A 23319-nucleotide genomic window follows, 5' to 3' on the forward strand; every position below is an offset into this window, starting at 1 on the left:
TTCCCCCTGGAGAGATGAAAAGCTTTTTGGCTCTTAAGTCTTTGATAAAAGGCGTACATAATTCTTGTGTCTACTGTACAGAATACTGCCTCTAGCTGGATTTCTGAATTCTGAGTAGCTAACACTCTGCAATCCAGACAGGGTTCAACCCTCCATCCTACACGCCTGCATTACAGGACTTAAACACATAATCCAAGAATTTCTTACACTAATTTATACATTTTTAATTGGTTGCATATATTAACATGTACTATAAGATTCTTTTCTAAGAAGCATTACATAATAAATGGATACTGTAAAAAGATCTGATTAGTTAAAAGTAACAAGCATTAACAGATACATACAAAACTCAGTCTGATCAGACTGGGTGTGAGCCTGTAATGAAGCATGGGGCACCAGCCTTCCCAAGTGGTAGCCTTCACAGGAGGGGGGGGTTGGGGTTGGGGGGTAAAAAGACCACAAGACCGTTAAAAAAATCAGATAACTAATTAGACACAGATTAACTGTAAACAGTTCTCTCTCCCCAGTGGACGAAAAGAATAAGCTTCCGATGCCGACTCCACACCAGAACGATTTCTACGGCTTGCCTGTCCCGCTGCCATACGAGGGCTGATGTGGTGGGTGGGCAGACCCCGATGGAGTCATCACAGGCCTGGGCTGGAGTCTGTCTGCTTGTGTCAGGGCTGTGTGTGTGTGTGTGTGTGTGTAAGGGTGTGTTTGATGGGGTTTCTTTTGGCAGCTGGATTCGAGAGATGACTTTATGTTTTGTTTGGAAGAGGAGAGGGGGCTTGTGTTGGAAGGCCTAAGTGTGTTCTTTCTTTGTGAAGGACTCTGCGCTCTGCTCTCACTGCCCCTTCAGCAACTGCAGCTCTCCGCCGAGGCCTTAGCCCGGTCGTTCTTGTCCAGTTTGATGGGCTCGGGGAATTCATTGTACAGCTCCACCTCTGTTTCCTGCACAGAGAGAGAGCGGGGGAGAGGTCTGTTACTGAGGGTATGGGGAAGCTCCGAGCTCTGCGGCAGCCTCAGTGGTGCTCTCCCATGACTCTCGGTGGGCAGGGGACTGGGGCACAGACATAGCGCTGAAGGGAGGGCTCTGGCAGAAGGTGCTCAACTCTCAAGGGCCGAGCAAGGGCAAGACAGGTTTTATGACAACCCTGCGACAATGTGAAGACAGAAACCGAGCGGGAAGAGCAGCGATCGGCGCTGAGCAGTCAGGACACAGCTGACTCACGCTCTCCACTGTCACGATGGAAATCTGGTGGCTTGGGGACCATAGCCAGCTCACAGATGCTTTCTGAGCGCTCCGCAGTGTACCACCGCCAACACTCCGAAGTCAGACTTCAACACGGGCTGGATTTTGGCAGCTCTCAGCACTTCCACAGGGCAAGTGTGGGCTGGAGCATGAGTGCTACCTGCCCTTTCAGTCCCAAAACATTCCTCTAGTCCCGTTTGCCATTCATTTTTCTGGACTAACGGTCCACTTTCTTTTTCTTCTTTATTTATTTGACAGAGAGAGATAGATAGCGAGCAAGAGGGAACACAAGTAGGGGGAGTGGGAGAAGCAGGCTTCCTGCTGAGCAGGGAGCCCGCTGTGGGGCTCGATCCCAGGACCCTGAGATCATGACCTGAGCTGAAGGCAGACGCTTAATGACTGAGCCACCCAGGCAGCCCTCCATTTTCCTTTTCTTCCAAAGGCTTAGGAGGGTTTTGCCTCTAAATGCCGCATACTCAGAAACCAGCTATGGATGAATTGTATCAGCAACCGTGGTGAGAGGTCACAGGGGATGGACCGTGGTCAGTTTAGTGGGACTTTTTGCTGAAATAACATGGGTCCAGTGCACAGCAGCTGTCCACTTCCTGGTGTAAGAAAACAATTTGTCACTTAAACACTGAGAACCTAAGTGACAGGAATTGTTCTATAAAAGTAAAAACCTCCAAGGAATACACATGGGAAGAAGGTCTACTGAGACAGACCACGGAGCGTACAATTCAGTGGTTTTTAGTGTATTCACAAAGTTGAGCAACTATCACCACTGATTCCACAGATTTTCTTCACTCCATGGAAACCCTGCCCCTATTGGCAGTCACACTCTCTCAAGCCTTGGCAACCACAGACATCTTCTGTCTTAATAGACTGGCCTATCTTGGATATTTCATTTGATGGACACTTGTTTGTTTCTGCCTTTTGGCTATTATGAGTAATGCTATTACAAATACTCATGTACGAGACTTTGTGTGGACAGTTTTTGTTTCTCCTGGGTATGCACCGAAGAGCGGAACTGCTGGGTCACAGGATGACACGTTTAACTTTTTGAGGAACTGTCAGACTACTTTCTAAAGTGGGTGCATCATTTCACATTCCCACCAGCACCTAGGAGTCTATTTAATATGAAAGGCAAAGGATGTGAAAAATGACAGTTTTATCAAAGGACAGCACACAAGACCTAAAATAATAGCTGCTATGGACTGAATGTTCGTGTCTCTCCAAAATTTCTACGTTGAAACCCTAATCCCCAGGGTGCCAGTCTCACGATGAAGAAAGTAATGAAGGTGCAATGAGGTCATTAAGGCTGGGGTCCTGACGTGACAGGTGAGTGTGTCCTTCTAAGAAGAGACACGGGGAGTGTATGTGTTTCCCCACTTGCTCGGGCTTGCTCTCGCTCGCTGTCAGCACAGAGGAAAAGCCACACACCAGAGGACACAAGAGAAAGACGGCAGTCTGCAAAAACCGGTGAGAGAGCCCTTAGCAGAAACTGAATTTGCTGGCACCTTGATTTTAAGCTTCTGGCCTCCAGAACTGAGGGAACATAAAGCCTGCCGTTCTGCTACCCAGTCTGCAATACTTTGTAACGGAACCCAAAGCACACTAGTAAGACACCTCTAATGCAGAATCACAAACAGAATCGCAGTAAGATTTTGTATTTGGGAAGGGTGAGGAAAGAAGGTGGAACTGCAATAAAATTCTGTCTAAATAGAAAATGCACCAAAACAGCCAAGAAAAAAAAAACCCCAAAATGTTTGTCAGTCACTAGTCACCTGTCATGGAGGGAGACTTGCCTAGCAGAGGGGATACTACACTGTAATGGCAGTCAAATCACAACAGTCCAGGCAAGGAACATGCACGCTGCCGAACAAACTGGGCAGACCAGAAAAAGATCCCAATATACACAAGCATTTAGTGCACAAAGGTAATGCTTCAATCTACGGGGGAAAGTGGTTTATCTAACAATCTGCTACTAATATTTGAAACAACTGACTACTCTGCTAAAAGAAAAACGTGAGTCCCTAATATCCTGCCATAAGCAAAATAAGTTCAATTGAATTGGACAATAATCCAGACGCGGGAAATCCAGACATTTAAAATGACATACCTAACAAAAATTACTTTTTTCTATGCCCCAGGGAGACAACAGAGTTGGAAAAGTCACTTGCAATACTGGTCAAGATAATTCCCGCTCACGGGAGCGATGGGCGCCCGGGCCAGTGCCAGGTGCTGACGGCGTGCAGCAGGGGCCCACTGACAGGCAGCGAGGCAGCAGAGTTCCAGATGGCGCTGGCCACTTGCTGCTGAGCAGGGAAGAGAAAGGACTGAAGTACTACCGTCCTCGAGGAAAGCAATGTGGCACCATCTTTTGAAAGCACATATACCTTTCAATCTAACGATCTTACTCCTGAGAGACTAGTGTGTAGGAACAAAAAAGCATTCTAATAAGGCTACTGGGACAGCAATATTCACACCTAGGTGTGAGGTGGGTTAAAAGGAAGGGGGAGAGCAGGTGGCAAACACCTCAGGCCTACATCCTGTTAGCATGAGGGGCGCTCAGCAGGGGCTCCGAGCGTTTTGGGTGCATCAATTCCTTTCATCACAGAACACTCAGTCCAGCCCTTGGAACAACCAAGTTAGTTCCCTGCCCGGACGTCCAGATGCCCTGGCCTGCTGATAATCAGTGCTTTTTATAAACCCAGTTTCCTGGAGCTCGCAGAACCGCCTTGCCCTTTATAGCCACCATATGCCTCGTCAAGATGCTCTCCACATCTTCTGGCGTGCGCCTCACCTCTGACACTCACCCGCTCCCGAGTCTGACATCACAGAGCATGGACGGTACCTCATGATCTGTCTTAACTCACTGGCCCCGAAGAGCTGCTGAATCAACAGAGCATTCCACTCCCTCATGCCAACAAAAACAGGTGAGTAAACAACATAAATGAGAAAGAAAACCTCACTCAAGGAATACAATTCCTAGAACTTCTGGTGATCAAACACAACCACTCAGGAGAACGCCAGGAATGAGCCTGTCTTATTCCATCCTCACAACCATCCTGCGGCAAGTATCATCTGACAGAGTAGGGTATGCAAGCTCAGAGATGAGGAAAACAAAACAAAAACCGAACTGGATCTAATGATGGGTCTGTCCCCTCCTTCAGTAGAGGGAGCCATCTGACCGAGGGCTCCTAGAGGTCTCATCGGATAGCATGCAAGGGGAATAAGGACGTCCCCAAATAAGGGTGGCCTCAGTGCATCTTCGCTGCCCTTGCACTGTAGAGGTTATTTACAAGCAAGTGGAATTTTCTGGAAGCTTTAGCGAAATGCCTCATGACCTTCCTAGATAAACACATGGGTTTTTCTGGCTACACAGAAGAAAGAGCTAAGAAAGATTAAGGACAAGAAAGCCAGGCAGGGGCTAGGCCGATGGTCAGTCACCAGAGGGAGCCAGACAGCTGCGAGAGACCCACCTGTTTAAGTGCATTCCGTGCAATTGTCTGGAACGCCTGCTCCACATTGATGGCCTCCTTGGCACTGGTCTCGAAGTAGGGAATGTTGTTTTTGCTGTAGCACCAGGCCTGTGCCCGCTTTGTGGCCACCTGGAAGAGGAAACAGGGTGTACGTGTGCTCCTGACAGAAGCCGCTAGCACAGGTGAAAGGAGCAGACTGGATGAGGGTGGCAGGGGTCTGAGGAAGGGGGCGGCAGACCCGTCCAAGGTCACACTGCAGGCTTTGTGTAGCACAGCTAGGCCTCACACCTAAGCCCATTCTATAATCCCTAGTTTCTGACCCTTAGCTGCACTTCTAGGTAGATGATGAAAGGAGCTAGCTGGCCTAGGAAGTACAGAACTGTTCCTCTTGGGACCTCAGAGGTCCCAGCCCAGGAAATGCCTGGCAGCTTGGTCTTAAGGTTTGCAGTCCCTTGTCATTACGCTAGGGTTCCATCACCTGTGCCACAGAATTCGCAGCTCTCACTGACACCCTTGCCTCTCCTACCCGAATTCCTTCCCCACCCCAGCCCACTTTCAGGAATGAGAGGACTGTCACCTAGGAAAGGGAGAAAAAGAGATCAATGGCCAGAAATAAACCGAGCTATAAATAAGAGTCCATGCTCCCAATCCCAAGAGAAATGCTATTTCAAAGTAAACCAGAGCAATTTTACTCAAAGCCCAAAGTGCAATCTTCTACACACACGGGGATCCAGGCAGGCCCCTGAAGTGCAGGAGCACTCGAGGACAAAATCTAATTCCCTCCTTTGGAGTGCAGAAGGAGAACGGAGGCTCACAGGGCAGAGACAATGGTCCGAAGTCACAGCTGGCCTGAGACAGCATGGGCACTTAAACCGAGTCTCGTAGGTCCTGGTCCTCAAAAGGTAGCTGACCGGAAGACCAGTTCACGTTCCCACATGTACTTTTCTGGAGCCACCTGGGCTTCACACAGAGCCCACCAAACCACAAGTCACCTTAGAAGCCAGTGCCTTTCACAGGAGGAGAAAACAGCAACAGGCCAACCAGAAAGCCACCATTCCCCAAGCTCCTCTAGGTGCCAGGGCTTTTGGGTACACTGTCATCTGATCCCAGAGTGTTCTTGTTACATAAGATTCAGACTCCAAGAAATATTCCCAACTAAAAAGTGCATGAGCCAGGCTTTAAATGGAACTCTGCCTTTAAATCCAAAAGGCCAAAACGCACACTGCAACCAGCCTGAAGTCAAATTATTTCATGGCAACCGAAACAATGGCCAGCACAGGCAACTCCACAAAATGCACTTGGTACTCTGTTGGCATAATTTCAAAAGGAATACCACCGCAAACATTCACTGTCCCTGTTTTGCCACAGGGGAAAGCAAAATGGTAGGCCTTGAGCAGATTAGGAAGCAAGGCCCAAGGGCTGGGCAGGTAACTAGCTAGTTATCCCTCCCCTCTACCCCACTCTGGGGCCACACACACACACACAGATATACTGGGGACTGGTGCTTAGGCAGCATGGCTTTTTACCAATCAAAGCTAAAACAGTACCTGTCATCGAAAACTTAGCTGCCACTTTCAAAAGACGGTCCAGGAACCACAACCTAAATGAGGGCAGATTCATAAGCCTCCACACAGAAGATTCCCATTATCTTCAGCACTTACTTGTCTGTTTTCGAGGTCAATCTTGTTTCCCAACACAACGAAGGGGAAATTCTCAGGATCCCGGGGACTGGCCTGGATGAGAAACTCATCTCTCCAGCTATCGAGAGTTTTGAATGTGTTGGGGGCAGTAACGTCAAACACCAGAACGCAGCAGTCTGCGCCTCTGTAGAAGGCCACACCAAGGGACTGGAACCGCTCCTGGCCTGCTGTGTCCCAGATCTGCAAAGACAGAACATTATTCCTTGGGGGGCCCAGCACAAGGAGTGGGGGACACCAGAGGAAACGTGCTGCATCATGGAGCCACTGAGAGACAAGTGACCGCAGACCGCAGCACTCGGCAAGCAGAGTGCAGCACTGGGTACCCCACCCCGCCCAGACAGAGGGCGCATGTGAGCGCATGTTCTGTGGGGCGCCGGCACCCAAGTCTGAACCCTGCTAGAGAACGTTTTTATCTTGATCTGGGCGGTGGTCCAATTAGGAGACATTTATGTAAAATTCACAATGTAAACTTAAGATCTAGGTACTCTGGGAACTTTCTGCAGGTGATGGATACATAGGGAGGTGATTACATATGAACTGTACATTTAAATCTACATATTTTTACTGTATATAAAGTTTAGCTAAAAATCACTTTTATTTATAACATGACTCAATAATAATAAAGCAAACAAAAACACTTGACAAAGAAAGATGAGGGGAAAGACAACAAAAACATACTTTAGATCAGAGGCGAAAGCCAGCTTTTAATCGAAAGAACAACCGGGTACTACTGACCAGCTCAAAGAACTTCCTGTCGTTCATTGCCATGCTAAGTTCAAGAGCAAGGATGGATTTCCTTACTGCCCTAGATCCCTAACAAGGCCACCCCGGTCAGCCTGAGAGATGATAAGTGTTCTGAGGAATAGTTTCCATACCACCCAGCAAGTCACCAGGTTTAAGAAAAGTGCTTGGTTCAGAAGCAGCAAACCATTACTTACAGCTGACATGGGTCTTTAACTGGTTTATTCACCGTTTGCAGGGAACCCACTGAGCTTCAGAATAACATAAGAACTTAGACCATCCTTTATAACCCAAGTAAATGTCAACTTTATATCTAAATCACCAGCCGACTACCCCAAAAGGCCCAGGTTTAAACCAAAATTGGAGTGTGGACTGGGCCACTATAGTTTCATTCCCAGAACCAAATTCTGCAGGATGGTTGAGCTCTCCTGTGAAGCAGTGGTGCGTCCCTCCAGGTGATCCAGAACACGTGGGGAACCTACCCAGTGTCACTAGGCCATACACAAACTGCGCTCCCAGTTCAAGTAGGAAGAGCACCACAGAGGACGAGGTTATGATGCCTGCTTAGAATAAGTAAACATGCACAAGAGAAATAACATAGGACAGGGCAGTAATATGCAATTTGCCTTTCTTTAAAACTACCAATGTAATCAAAGCTCATGATCTTCTACTAAATCCCCTAACACCTCCCAAAATAGTCTCTGAAAGGAGTCCTAAAACCTAATGTGTCCTAAAAACCAATCCAGACAGTTGACTGGCTCAAATGACACTGCCACAAGCAGGGGCAGAGCCAGAACTTAAATATTGATGGGAGGTCTGGAAACAGCACTCAGAACCCCTAACAAAGCAATTATGACTACACACGCTAAACTCTGGCCCACAGACTGGCCAAGAACAGCCTGGAAGGGGACTACTGTGGTTACCAATGTTAGGGCCGAGCAAAAGTACACATTTCAGCTTTTTGTCAAATAGTCAAGAGCCCAAGCGTTACTCTTAAGAGGAGGACAGTTCTGAGAAGCCTGCCTCAGCCTTTTCTCCCAATGTGCATGACCCTCCATAAGCAGTACATGAAAATGTGGCTGCCAGGACTCTTGGCCACAACTCTGAGAGCAGAGAGACTGACCCTGGCAGTCCACTCCGTTCCCAGGAAACCCCAACCACTATATACACTATCTACATGCACTTCACTCTGGGAAGAACCTTTCTAAACTAGGGCTTGCCGTGACAGCCACAGGAGGTCAGCCTGACTGTGGAGTAGAGGTAGGAGGCTGTCATGAATGTCCGTCCGTGTGGGGCACAGGAGTGCTCAGGCCACTGGTAAAGGCAGCAGCCACTCAAAGAGAACCAGAGGGAAGTGAGAACGACTTCCATGTAAGCGTGAAGATCCATACGAACAAACTCAAAGGCAATTATTCTACCTGCCTCTCATCGCGATGGGGAACTTCATGCAACTTCCAACACAACAAAGCATTTATGTGTAGACAAAACTCGATCTCTGTTGCCAGTGGACAACCAATACAGGGACTGCTGGTGGTGTCTGCCTTTGAGCTTTTCTGCTTTCCCAACATCCTACAGTGAATATATGTCTCCGAGTTAAAAAAAAAAGGAACCCTTCGTCATTAACAGGGAGGCTGATCAATGGAGCGGGGAACTCAAGAGTTCCTCGAGAGCCTGGTCCTACAATAAGAAAACTAGAAACAGACAACCACTTCTACAAAGAGAAAGGAAAAAACCAGAACTTAAATCTAGACCTTGACAAATTAAAAAAAAAAAAATCCCCCCCCCCCATGAGAGGAGTAACACTGTTATTATGTAAACATCTGGGTAAGTAAAGCCAAAGCCAGAAACCCCCTGAAACACTCGGCACCCTCCCACACAGAGATCATCTTCATTAGCTCATGTGTCATTCTAGGTATCCACACTGCGGGGTTTTATGTAGCTGAAATCCTTACACCACGCATCACTGCGCTCTGCCCCATCCGCCTCTCTGCCCACGTGAAACACCACAGTGCTGACAGTAGCTCACACCTCTACTGCTGCCCAAAAACTCAGTGAGCAATTTTATTCTTGTTCTTTAAAAACATATTGCTGCCAAATTTCCACAACTATAAGGACCTCAGTAATGAATGTTAACTTACAGAGCCTGTTCTGTATTTCTGATTGTTTAGGACAGAATCCCAAAAGGAGAATTACGTAAGAACTCTAGGACTCTTGAGAGACCCAAATGGGTACCTGGAACGCTCATACACAGAGAAGACAGAGTAAGGCACTAAGAAGTCAAGTTGAAAAACTGTGGTTATTCTTAACTTTTTTTTTTTTAAAAGATTCTATTTATTTATATGAGAGAGAGAGAAAACATGTGCAGAAGCAGTGAGGTGGGGGTGGGGGGAGTTAGAGGTAGAGGGAGAAGCAAGCTTCCCACCGAGCAGGGAGCCCAAAGCGGGACCCTGAGATCATAAGCCGAAGGCAGATGCTCAACTGACTGAGCCACCCAGGTGGCCTCTTAGCAACTTTCAAAAATTAATTTATCTTCACACCTAGAAAAGTACAGTCCTATGACCGTAATCTTTTAAAAATTTTAATATGAACTTTAATAGAAATATCTTATTTTCTGGGATGCCTGGGTGGCTCAGTTGTTAAGTGTCTGCTTTTAGCTCAGGTCAAAATACCAGGGTCCTGGGATCGAGCCCCAGATCAGGCTCCCTGCTCAGTGGGAATCCTGTTTCTCCCTCTCCCCCTCCCCTTTGCTTGTGTTCCCCCTCTCCCTAGCTGTCATTTAAAAAAAAAAAAAAAAAAGTATTTTATTTTCTACAAAGCATACCCATGTATCTATTTACCCATACTCTAATGTGACAAATACTAACACTGCCACCATAATATCAGTTTGATTTTCTTTCTTCTTTTTTTTTTTTTTAAGATTTTATTTATTTGACAGGCAAAGATCACAAGTAAGCAGAGAAGCAGGCAGAGAGAGAGGGGGAAGCAGGCTCCCTGCTGAGCAGACAGCCAGATGTGGGGCTTGATCCCAGATCCCTGGGATCATAACCTGAGCCGAAGGCAGAGGCTTTAACCCACTGAGCCACCCAGGTGCCCATTTTCTTTTTTTTAACAGAAACAGAGTTAACCCTTCCTCACAGAATTCCCTTTCCCTCCCAGACATAAATGGCTCCTGAGGAGTTAAATGCCTACATAATAGTAAGGATCCTGTACATCTTTTTGCAGCTTGCCTTTTTTCCAAAGTGAAGGGCCATATAATATCCCACTGTCTTAATACACACAATCTATTCCCTGGGCATCTCAGCAGCAATGAGTTCTCTTCCTATGGCCAGAGCTCAGATTCCCTGGGCTCTCTTCCTAGACAGAGCATCGCACACACTCAACAAGGGAGAACAAAATGGTAGTCTCTACTGCCCGGATATACTCCCACCATCAGCTTGAGAATATTCTACTCCCTATACTCCAGTCAAAGCTTGATTTTTGTCAGCCTTTTTTTCCCCCCTCCATGTCTGTACATTTATAGCAATATGCTTTATTAACTTTAAAATGTGGGGCACCTGGGTGGCTCAGTTGGTTAAGTGTCTGTCTTCAGCTCAGGTCATGACTCTGGGGTCCTGGGACTGAGCACCGAGTCAGGTTCCCTGTGCAGCGGGACGTCTGCTTCTCCTCCTCCCTTTGCTCCTTTCCGCCACCCCACCCCCACCCTGACCTGTGCAAGCTCTTTCAAATAAATAAAATCTTTCTTAAAAAATATTTTATTAGACGAACCGTAAGTGACTCTTAATCTCGCAAAACAAACTGAGGGTTACTGGGGGGAGGGGAGGGGGGGGGGTTATGGACATTGGGGAGGATATGTGCTGTGAAGTGTGTAAACCTGGCGATTCACAGAGCTGTACCCCTGGGGATAAAAATACATTATATGTTTATAAAAAAATTTAAAAATGTAATAAAAAAAAAAGAAAAAAAAAGATTTTATTTATTTGAAAGAAAAAGACACAGCAAGAGAGGGAACACAAGCAGGGGGAATGGGAGAGGGAGAAGCAGGCTTCCCATTAGAGCAGGGAGCCCGATGTGGGGCTCGATCCCAGGACCATGGGATCATGACCTGAGCCGAAGGCCGACGCTTAACGACTGAGCCACCCAGGCACCCCCCAAATAAAATCTTTAAAAAAAATAAAAACCTGTGTTGCACATTTAAATGAGTTTAAATAACTCTACATCAACAGATATTTGTAAAAAATGAGGAATATATTAGAATTTAAAGGCTACCTGGGTTTGCATTTTTCTTAAAATGTACATAAATTCTCACTTTCAACTCAGTAACTTTAGTATGTCATGTCTGAATATTTATTTTTTTTTTAAGGTTTTATTTATTTATTTGACAGAGATCACAAGTAGGGGGAGAGGCAGGCAGAGAGAGAGATGGGAAGCAGGTTCCCTGCTAAGCAGAGAGACTGATGCGGGGCTCGATCCCAGATCCCAGGGATCATGACCTGAGCCGAAGGCAGAGGCTTTAACCAACTGAGCCACCCAGGCGCCCCTGAATATTTACTTTCTACATGAGGGACTTTTGCTTTTAAAATGTTGTGGTATGACCACCTTTTAGTTCTACTGATGATAAATATATGTTACTATTTATGATCAGTAATTTTAAATGATACTTTATATTGAAATAGAATACTTTTCCCCTATATCCATAATTTACTTATTTTATGAGCAGAAGTTTAATCCCTTTCACCTATTTCTCCCATTTCCCATCCCTATCCCTCTGGCCACCACCAGTTTGTTCTCTGTACTGATGAGTCTGTTTGTGTGTTGTTGTCTGTTCTTTTTTTTTTTTAGATTCCAAATATGAGAGAAATCATATAGTATTTGTCTCTGTCTGACCTATTTCACTGGGGATGATATTCTCTAGGTCCACCCATGTCAATACAAACAGCAAGATCTCATTTTTTTTTATGATGAGTACCACATCTTCTTTATCCATTCACCTGCAGACAGACAGTTGGGCTGCTTCCATATGAAATAAGATACTTACCGAATATTACTATTTTACTTCAAGTCTAATTTTAGTTCTAGAGAAGTTGGTGCTATCTCAAAGGCCTGGACAAGGTTTTATTTTTCTCTTATTTCAGGAAGATCACTTAACAGCAAACACTTGAAGTTTCTTAAGTGGTGCAGAGCAATACTGCCTGTCTGTGAAACACCCACATGAAATTATTTCCATTTCCAACAAGCTTTTATGTAAATTTTCAAGTTTATGAAGTCTCTCTGAACAATCAGGCTCAATATAATGACACGCACAACTTTGTTTTTCCAGCATGCTGTTATCCCGCCATGTGATCAAATCCAACATTCATGATCTCAGAGCAGTGGCACCACCTGCCTGAATTCTGTCTGTCCAGAGGGCCTGATGAGGTTGCTGAAGTCCTTCTACCAGCTCTCCTGGCCCTGGTGGCACACCACAGCCCTACAGCACAGTCACTCAGATGCCGCCCGTCAGGGCAGACATCCACTTTATTCATCCAACCCCAGAAGTATCTGGAGTCACAGGACCACAGGGAATTTCTTTAAGCCACCCAACTGCTGGGATATTTTTCCAAAGAGCATTTTTGATAGCACTGGGGAGGGAGGCAGGGAGTATTCCCTGTGTCTACAGCAGTGCCACCCTGCCTCGTCACCTTTTTAAATTTGTAATTCCCAGAAATCAAACTCCTGGACATTAATAGTTTCTTCTGACAGCTGCCTGGTGATGTCTTTTGTCCAGTTTTCCACAGGGCTGATTGTTGACTGGATACTACTACGCATTATCAACATTTTTTCTGGTCTGTGGTTTTATCTGGGAATCTTGTTATTCAAATGTTTAATTTAATGGGGTCTACTATCGATCTTTTATCTTTTATGATTTGTGCTTTCTCTATTTTAAACATTTAAGGTAAAAAAATTATTTTCATTTCTGAAGTTTCATTCTGTACTTGTTCCATTCAGGTCTTAAACCCTCTGGTTACTCCCCATCCAAAACCGAAAACCACTGGCCCACTCCGTTTACTGTGTAACTCCCCCTTTTCCCTACTCTTTTGGAAGATGACTCTTTACTCAGTGTCCAGCTAGGTGTGCCCTGTCTATGTGCCCTCTGGTCCCTTGATCTGCATGTCTCTGACAATATCACACTGTTTAAACTACCATGGCTTCATAGTAAGTTACCTTTACATTTTTCTTGCATACTTGATACCATCTAATGTTTAATACTGATTCCTAGCTTCTTCCTGAACAATATAAGGAACTGAAAACAAAAACAAAAACAAAAAACCCCACAGCAACCACTATGCTTCCCCAACACATTAAATTACATAGGTCTAATCCTGGTTTTGTGTGATAGTTTGGAAGTTACATACTCTATTAGGGTCGTAATTCTAACAATAAGTATTTGCATGCAAATAAAGTTTATCTCAGTTTATCTTATCTCAGACCTTTCTAAATGGAATACTTTCCTTCTGCCTGAAATACACCATTTAGAATTTTCGCCATAGAACCTAAGGAAGTACGATCTCCTTTGAGGATATTTTTAGCAGGGACAGAACACTGTGTTGAAGGTTTCTTTCAGAATATATTCCACCGCCTGTTGATTTCCTCTGTTAGGCTGAGAGTCAATTGTCAGCCTCATTCCCGTTCCTTTTTAAGGTCATCATCTTCCTCTGGATGCTTTCGAGTTTGTCTTTTGTTACTGCAATTTCATTACGGTATGTCGAGTTATTTACCCATCTTGGAATTTGGGCTTCCTGAATCTGAGGACTGGTGCCGTATCTATTCTGGAAAATTCTCAGCAAATACCATCTCTGATTCATTTCCTTTATTTTGAGATTAAAAGGAAGTCTGACCTATCTATTGAATCCTGTTTGTACCTCTCTTTCCTACCATTCTTCCTTTCAGCCCTCTTCTGGGGTGTCCTCTCTGCTGCTAAAAACATTCTTGGATTTCCACCCTTTTTTGGATTATTGTATTTCATTTTTAGAAATTCTACTAACCTACACCACCTGTTTAGTTTCCTCTCTTCACAGACAACATAAGACTGCCTTATTCCTTTAAATACAAAAACCACTCTGAATGATAAGGGAGCTTTCCATTGGATCTTGCCTTGTTTTCTTTCTTTCTTTCTTTCTTTTTTTTTTTTAAAGATTTTATTTGACAGAGACAGATACAGTGAGAGAGGGAACATAAGCAGAGGGAACGAGAGGAGAAGCAGGCTTCCCGCTGAGGAGGGAGCCCGATGCGGGGCTTGATCCCAGGACCTGCAGATCTTGACCTGAGCCCAAGGCAGATGCTTAACGAATGAGCCACCCAGGCGCCCCTTGCCTTGTTTTCTTATTTGGATTATCTTATTGCACACTGGTAAAAGCTTGTAAAAAATATGAGGATTCCTCAAGATCCAGGAAGATGATGCCTCTATCCAGAGATCATGGTTTTCACTTCCTTCTAAGGCTGTCAAGCTGGCTGCAATAGTACGAGGGTCAGCCTTTTGTTTCAACCTTTCAGAAACATGTTTTCTCCTCTATTGTTTCCAGAGTCTAGTGACTGTGGTTCTCCAGATGGTGTTCACTCCAGCAGTGCGGCGCTGCAGGGTTCCAGCTCAGTAGGGCATGTGGGGCCCTGCACCCAGGAGGAACTGGGCTCTGACTTCGGAATCAGCCCACACTGCTGTCAAAGCCACAGCCTGGCTCCACAGCTGTTCAGTCTGGCTGGTGCGCATGTTAAATCTGCAGGTAGTACTTTATGCCAGTATCCTGAAGGCATTCCATGTCCTTCTCCCTCCTGATGTCCTCAAGAACTCCTCTAATGTTCCTTTTTAAGTAATTTTTCTTCTCTCTAGTTGCTCTTAAAATTTTGCTTTTGGTGTTCTGCAATTTTGAGTCTTCCGGTAATCTGCTCAGTTTTCACAGCTTACTGTTTTCTTCAGTTGTGTTTAATATGCAGGTTAACTGTTCATTTGGTTTATTGCAATGACCACGTTTTCACTTCTTCAAGTTCTAAGTTCTCTATATCCTCATTTTTACAATAGTATCCTTTTTCATTATGGTTTCGATTCCTTTTTAAAAAAAATCTCTAGTCATTGTGAACATTTTTTGTGGTACATTATTTCCTCATGTGGCTATGACCTCATCTTCTCTCCGGAGGTGGCAAGTCTTCCTATAGAATGGTCTTATCTCTGCTTTTGTCAAGAATGGCAGGCATTTATGGGTTTATGTCAAAGTCTTTAACATTTCTGTCGAATGTAGAGTATAAGCTCAGAACCTAGACATGAGCACAGTGGAACTGAGAGTCTCCAACAAGAAAGCAAAGAGGCAAAGCCTCAAGCATACTTCATACAGGAGCTTTGCCACTTCTTTGGGTTGAGGGTATTTGATCCCGTTTTCACAACTTTCCACAGTCCTGGGTGAGTGTGAGAGTGAATGAGACAGAGTGAGAGTGAGAGAGTGAGAGAGAGAGAGAGAGAGATAAAGACGAAGAGAGAATGTGTATGTGTCTCCCCAAGGGAGTGTGCTAGTGGGAGTTCTAGCTCCCCAACCTTTTGTAGTCACATCTCCTGCCCCTGGCGAGTAATTAAACTCTAGTCTGGTTATAAACTTGACAAGCATCATGGCAGAAGCCCCCAAGCTTAGCACTAGCTTTCGGTTCCCTCTTCTTTCCTGTAACCTGGAAATTTCTTTCTCTCTCAAGCTTGGCTTGGTAAAACTGTAGTCATATTTTGAATATCTCGGTGTGTATGCATGGGGGAGGTGAGAAATGAAATCTGTATCAGCCCCATCCTGGATGTGTGAGTCAAGGAACGTCCAGAGTCCTTATCCTCTGGGAGCATGTCACAGCTTTAGATTCATGTCTGTAAAAACGTCTACCTATAACACCTGGATCATTCAAACATTTTGGGGCAAGCCTGGTGTTTGCTAGGCCTACAGTGGAATAAAAATCACGTCTGTCTCTAGAGGTCTAGTCTACCAGGGAACTCATTTAACACGGGAAGAAACAAGTGCTGTGGAGATTAGATTTTCAGAAGACAACCAGGGACAAAAGCTGGAGACTTGGGGATGAAGACAAAGATGGGACGAAAGAGCTGGGATGGAAGCGGACAGGTTCAAGGACAGGTTTGTAAGAGCAGCACATGGTTTAGAAGGACTGACAAAAGACAAAAAAGTGAAGTACAGTTGTAGCCAGAATGAAAAGTCTTTCAAAAGGTCACATGAAGAAATGTGTATTTTAGCCTAATTGTTGCAGGGAAAAACCTTAAATGATTATGGTGATACACAAAAAAGCTAGCTGGCTTAACAGAAACACAACTTTGGTGGCTGTAGGTAAGACAAGAGAAGCCAGAAAAATAGGGAAACTACATGAACAGCTACTGCAAGAAACTAGGAGAGACCCAAAGACCCAGAGACCCAAAGACAGAGCCTGTAGGCTGGCAAATTCAGCAAAACACACAAAAAAACAAACAACAAAAAGGAACTCTAATTAAATTTGAACTTTGGAATAAACAATGAAAACTTTCTAGTATGTCTCATGCAACATCTGGGTCATACTTGAAGTCCTGTATTTTACCTGGCAATCCTACTTGCGGCCAATTATCCATGAATATGGTAATGGGAAATGAAGAAAAGGAAGGGAAAATGTCTAGGCATGAACAAAAGTTTCAGACCAAATGAAAAAGGCTTGGCTGGCAAAGCGGCAAAGACATGTGCTTACCTGCATTGTAACTAGTCTGTCATCCACCATCACCTCCTTTGTCAGAAAGTCTGCTCCTATTGTAGCTTTGTACTGATTACTGAACTTCTTGTTCACATACTGGTTCATGAGTGATGTCTTACCAACTCTGAAATTGGAGGAAAACCACAAATATAGGTCAACTAGGAAGGGACAGAAAACAGATTCTGATACTTGAAGCTCTGCAGACACGGGCCTATCTTAAAGAGAACAAGAACTGTGATCACAATAGAGAGCTGCCCCAGCCAACTGCCCAGCGTTACTCATTTGAGACTGTATTTTCTCCTGGGATGAAAACATGGGGTACAGATGTGGGCCAGATGTTGAAAAGCTGCTTGTAAGTTTTGGTACAAGCAACTCAGTAGAACCTAGTATTACTTTTCTCCTTCCAGAAAGATGTCAGCAAATACTCTCCTTCTAAAAGGAGCTACAGCAGTAAGATCACTCCACCATTCCAAAAATATCTCTGCTGTCTTGGGTGTCTCTCCTTTTAGGGGTTGCTACTCAGTCCAAAAAAGTAATAGCACAGGAGGAAGTCACCGGCTGCAAGGAGACATACACACCAGTTAGCCACCTGCTGCTTCGAAGTTTAAAATCTAAAGTGGAGAAAGAATCAATATTCCACACCAAATGAGAATTTCCTCAGAGTAAACTCCTCCAGAGGTGTTCTTCAGTAAGAAAACTCAGGAAGAGATGACATGTGGTGGTGGTGGGGGGGGTCTTTTGGTGATGAGATTAGTTAGGGCAGGCTGAAGACAATACAAAAGCCTTCAGAGTCAACGGGAACACCTTCCTCTCCCACTCCCATCCAAGTACTAACCAGGCCCGACCCTGCTTAGGCTTCCTCTCCCACTAACGAACATTCATTTTCATATGCAGAGGACGGGGAAGTACATTTATGGCTTAGGGCAGTGTTCTCCAACCCAGGCCATCTGGATCTGAATTTTCAGGGGGAAAAGCCAGGAGATCTGTAATCAAATAAAGGCCTGGTGATTCTTTCCAGGCAAGTTTGGGGCTAAAACAGTACCTTTCAATCCTGACAGCACACCAGAGTCGTCAGGAGTAAGGGAGGGACAGAGACAGAGAGATGTGTGTATTTAAGTACTGCTAACTAGGCCCAACCCGCTGGTCTGGAAAAATGCTAACTTCTAAAAGGCTCCTCAGGCAATTAAAAAAACCGCCAGGGTAGAAAAACCATTTGCCTTTTTAAAGGGCAGGGAGCTTTGGGATAAGGCGGCACACCTGCATTTATTATTACTATTAAAAAAAAATACACAGCTTCTAGTTGGTCTAAGGTTTCAAAGGTCACTTCAGATGCTGAGTCTGAAAAGTCTTCCACAGAACCATAACAGCTACAGAAGAGCTGACTTAGTGGCAGATCTAGGATCAGAATCCAGTTCTCCAGACCCAGGTTCTTTGGAATATAAGCCCAAATCTGGCACAGCAGTGGGAGGATACTGCACGGCACATCCCAAACCCACGACTGGTAGGCATGAGGTCAGTGGCAACAAATGTACATAAACAGAACTCCCTTGTCTAACCAGCTCGGGAAAAAATCGGGGAAAAAGGGAATTCCATGAGACTATTCTTGAATTTAAACAGCTACCCTTTCCCCTAAATCATGCCAAAGAACAGGGAAGAAAGGGTTACAGAACAAGAGATCATTCAAATTGCTGCTGTGCCTGAAAGAGCAGGAGACCTAGGGCCCTACTGCCCTGCTATTAGAGAAGAAACCGCCAAATGTCAGCGCATAGGGTACCAGCTTCAAGGAGGTCACATTTAATCCTAGCCAACACATTAGTTCAAACAGTGAGAAACACTTACCCAGAATCTCCCAAGATGATAACCTTCAGCAACACTTTCTTCCTAGAGGTCATCCTTCAAACTGAAAGGAGAAAGGAGAAAGCACTCTGAGAGTGACAGAAATACGGAGGCAAACCACACCCCCCAGTGTAGGCATCAAAACAACCAAGAACCACTGAGCCCTGAACCTTTCCGTTGGCTATTTCCCTGCCATGCGGGGGGACTGGATGGAGAGCAGGATCAGTCATTAGAACTCTGGCCCCAAGCTGGTTAGAATAGTGAGACAGGCTCATCCTGCCTCTCAGAGCAGTCTAAAAGAACATATTCTCCTCTTGGATGTTGAGAAAATAACTGTTTACAAATAAAAAAGGTAGGTAAGGAAGTGGGTTCTGTAAAGCCTGTTGTTATTCTTCTACAGTTTGGGAGAACAAGGCAGTCAAAACTAGGTCTTAGAAAAGCTACTTAGTTTCATTTTTATTTATTATTTATGTTAAAAGATTTTATTTATTTGACAGAGAGATCACAAGTAGGCAGAAAGGCAGGCAGGGAGAGAGGGAGAAGTAGGCTCCCCACTGAGCAGAGAGCCCGACGCGGGACCTCGATCCCAGGATTCTGAGATCGTGCCCTGAGCTGAAGGCAGAGGCTGAACTCTCTGAGCCACCCAGGTGCTTCTAATTTTTATTTTTAAAAGAGGGTGTGTGTGTGAGGGATGTGGGGTGTGTGTGTGTGTGTGTGTGTGTGTAAAAGAGAAAGAGAAAGAGAGCGAGCGCACGCGTGTGCGCATGCAGGTATGCACGCACACAACCGAGCTCACACACGGGGAGCAGCAGGCTCCCTGCTGGGCAAAAAGGCTGATGTGGGTGGGAATCAATCCCAAGACCCTGGGATCATGACCTGAGCCAAAGCAGATGCTTAATGGAGTCACTCAGGTGTCTCTTAGTTTGTTTTTTAACCACCTAGCTTTTAGAAGGCTGAGAGGCTGGCTACATGACTGTGACTTTATCTTGTTGGTAGTATTTGCTTCTGTAATAGTCTTAACATCTAATACTCCTTTGAGTGAATTAAGTGTTTGAACAGTCATTCCTGCCTTTTACTTAATATACCAAAAATCTGGGGCAAGTAATGCTGTAAAGAACATCTTTGAACTTCAGTTCAGGGATCATTTCCTTAGGACCCAGCAACAGCCATGGGGTGGGGGTGCGAGTGGGGGGCACAATCTCACAGTCAAATTCACAAGACTATCACAGGCCATACATTCACTTATACAGGCCATACCCAGCATGCACCTACTGAGAAGGAATGGGACAGGAATACAGCTTGTTGGCTGTTCTTTCAACAGTCCACACAGCAGATGGCTCAGGTATAGGGAGAGTGTGTTTGTTCAAGCCCTGACTTAAACCTTCACTGTTGAGAGGATCCAATCAGCTCTTTTAATAGCTGTACTGGTCCCTGGTGAGGAACACACACAGCCCAAAAGCCAATGTGCTCTGCAAAGCCCAAGCATGGGGCTGCATTGAGCGCTCACAGCCTCTCCCTGCCCAGATGCAATCACCAACCGGGAGACATTTTACCATGTAAGCCATAGCGCCCAGCAAGAGAAGTTGGCAGTCTGCCTTTATTGAGTTCCCCAGAAACAAAGTTGACCAAAGGTCAAATTTTCACACAGGCAAACAGGTTTTGTTAAACTTAACTTACAGATATTGTTTAGGAATGGGGTTACTGAATCAAAAGTATAAACACTTTCATGACTTCCACTAATTCACTTTCTTTCTTTCTTTCTTTCTTTTTTTTTTTAAAGATTTTATTTATTTATTTGACAGAGATCACAAGCAGGCTGAGAAGCAGGCAGAGAGAGAGAGAGAGGCAGAAGCAGGCTCTCCACTGAGCAGAGAACCCGATGCGGGCTCGATCCCAGGACCCTGGGAGCATGACCTGAGCCGAAGGCAGAGGCTTTAACCCACTGAGCCACCCAGGCGCCCCATAATTCACTTTCTTGAAGGATTTTCCAAATTTATACTACAACCACTGTTGCAGTGGTTAATAACTGTACAAAACTTAAATAAGAAAATGACAATCTTACTGAAACAAAGAAAATCTGAGTAAATGAAGAGCTATCTCCAATAGGAAGACTTAATGCAGAAATGTAAATTCTCCCCTACTGAAACAATCCCAAGGGTTTTTTTTGGAACTTGAAATAATTCTTACTTGATGAATAATTTTATTCATCAAAATAAATTCACAGGAATCCCTCCCATTCCTCTCCTCTAAAAGAATAATGACAAGAGGAGAGAGGACTTGTCTTAACAGTCTTGGAAAGTATGTTATAAAAATACAGTATTAAAGTATGGGGCTGGAACAGGACTAAACAGAAACCCAGAAATGAATAATTTGGACAAAAATGCATTATAAAATTCGGTAGCAAAAGGATGAAAAAAAATTCACAAAATGAAGGCAGCCAGAAAAATCCCGAGAATTAAGATCCTTACACTTCATCCTCCAAAACAAAATGCCCTAAGGAGTAAATATTTAAATATAATAATGAAGTTGAAAGGAATACAATTATTAGCAGGTTTTTCCTGGATGGGAGAATTAAAATAGCTTTAATTAATTAATTAATTAGTTATTTTCTTTATGCTACCTTATTGTGACCTTTGGAGGAACACATTACCCTGAAACTGAAAAGGCTATTTCCACTTCGGAGAAAAATGTTAAGCTGCTGATTTTTCAAATAAGTTTTATCATTACAAAATTAGTCCTTATTCATCATGAAAGATACATGAATGAGGATTTCATTTTCACTTAGGGCCTGCACTCAACAGTGGATCTGAAGAAACCCAACACGTGGTTTCATCACCAGGATGTTAACAGCTTTATATTGGCAAAGTTTAGAGCTAGGTTCCTGCACTTAACTGTTCTCCAGGATCAAGAATGGGACACTGGTTTCTAGAAAAAAGTAAAGAAAAAACCAAACCAAACCTGAGCACAACTTTTGCTACAAGAAGCTGCCCAAGCTGCAACGGCTTTAAAATCTCCACTCACAGTTTCTTCGCTACTGATTTCCATAATCACCTTCATCAATTACTGAAATTACTTCTTGAAATCCTACAAACTTAGGGGACACCTGGCTGGCACAGGTGGTACAGCATGTGACTCGATTTCAGGGTTGTGAGTTCTAGCCCTAGGCTGGGTGCAGAGTTACTTAAAAAAAAAAAAAGTTCCTACAAACTAGAAACTTGTAACTGGAAAACAGTTTCTAACACAGAGACCACTCCTTTTACAGGAGAAACTGAAACAGGCAAAGAGGAAATAAGAGCTGTGCAAGGTCCCTAGCCACTGTGTTCCTTGGAAATGAACATTTCTGATAATACCCATTAATCCATTTACATATATCTTCTAATTTTCAGAATAAGGTGTATTCAGAACACATTTCCTTCCTTCTGCTTTCAAACCAAGTCTCATCAGTGTGTTTTGGAGAGATTTCCTTGGAAGAACAAGCAATACTAACTACTTCATAGGCCGAATCCATTCTTTCCCCTCAAGTATAATTTTTTTCTCGAATAATAAATCAAAAGTTAGAATTTTCCTGTTAGCCTGGAGCTATCACTCTCTTATCTCTGAAGCAGAGAAACCAACTGGCCATAAAGGTAGACACAACAAAGAAACCCCCATGTAGGTAAAAACGTCGGGAAAATAATATCCAAGGGTCTGGGCTGGGCAGGGCCAATGAGGTCAGAAAGGGTCCCACAGAGAGGTCAGGGGAGGACAGCGAGAACAAAGAATTGGTATGGGAAAAAGTGGAGGAGCAGGGAGGGAGTAGAAGTTGGCGGTCAGCAGGCCACTGCAAAGTGTGGCCAGTGCAGCTTTGTGTGGTGATCACAAACTCAAGGTGACTATGCTCCTGTGGAGGTGAGACTAGGGAGTTGCAGTATCAAGGAGTTGAAAGCAAAGCATGTGCAAAGCCACCACCACAACAGTGTAAAACACAGGAAATGAAGGTGAACCAGGTGTTGTATCATGTCCAAGATGACACAGCAATTGGGTGGCAGAGCTGGAATTGTTGAATGTGTAAGCCCAGGCCCCCAATACTCAACCGCCATGCCACTCTGTAGTATCAGCTCTCACCGCCAAGAGGATTCTGGTTCATCAGGGCTGGGGGATCAGTCCTTAAGGTGAGGGATTCTGAAAAGTTCCCTCTGGCAATTGAGGCGCACACACCAGATTTGGAACTCCTGACTTGGGGTCTGGAACTGCTGCTCTGATTTACGTATGTGTCTGATACAGTGACGGCACTGACATTAGAGATGCAAGGCTGCGGCAGTTAAACGGACTAGTGCTCAAGAACCCATTAACAATTTTATTTGCATGGTGTTGCCAAGTTACGTACCTCTCTAGGTGGATCAGCTAGATCCTAATTAAACAACTGACTCTTCTGCTACTCTCTCTCTCTCCCCCAATTAAAGTACTGAATTATAGAAAATTCAGAAAGGTACACAAAAGAATGAGCCAAAGACAAAAAGGCATCCACAATTTCAACTCTTAGAAACAATCCTATTAGCACCAGGGTTTAGGTCTAATTTTCCTTCAAATAGTTGAG

The 23319-nt window shown here is 44.5% G+C and overlaps 1 protein-coding gene and 1 pseudogene across 3 annotated transcripts in view; both read right to left on the reverse strand.

Moving 5' to 3' along the window:
- Nucleotides 1-447: 447 nt before the first annotated feature.
- RAB7A (RAB7A, member RAS oncogene family) overlaps nucleotides 448-23319 on the reverse strand; it is a 72809-nt gene continuing 49937 nt past the window's right edge. For all 3 annotated transcript variants that reach the window (XM_004738629.3, XM_045063390.1, XM_045063391.1), the window contains 5 exons: nucleotides 18747-18807; nucleotides 16905-17031; nucleotides 6396-6614; nucleotides 4735-4863; nucleotides 448-951 (listed from right to left, as the gene is read on the reverse strand). In XM_004738629.3, coding sequence (XP_004738686.1) covers nucleotides 856-951; nucleotides 4735-4863; nucleotides 6396-6614; nucleotides 16905-17031; nucleotides 18747-18799 — 624 coding nt within the window. In that variant the 5' untranslated portion in view covers nucleotides 18800-18807 and the 3' untranslated portion in view covers nucleotides 448-855. The remainder of the gene's footprint in view (nucleotides 952-4734; nucleotides 4864-6395; nucleotides 6615-16904; nucleotides 17032-18746; nucleotides 18808-23319) is intronic.
- On the reverse strand, nucleotides 11651-14402 carry LOC101685915 (annotated as a pseudogene).

Source organism: Mustela putorius, unplaced genomic scaffold, assembly GCF_011764305.1.
Source record: "Mustela putorius furo isolate JIRA1106 unplaced genomic scaffold, ASM1176430v1.1 tig00003850_pilon_pilon_pilon, whole genome shotgun sequence".
Taxonomy (NCBI): domain Eukaryota; kingdom Metazoa; phylum Chordata; class Mammalia; order Carnivora; family Mustelidae; genus Mustela; species Mustela putorius.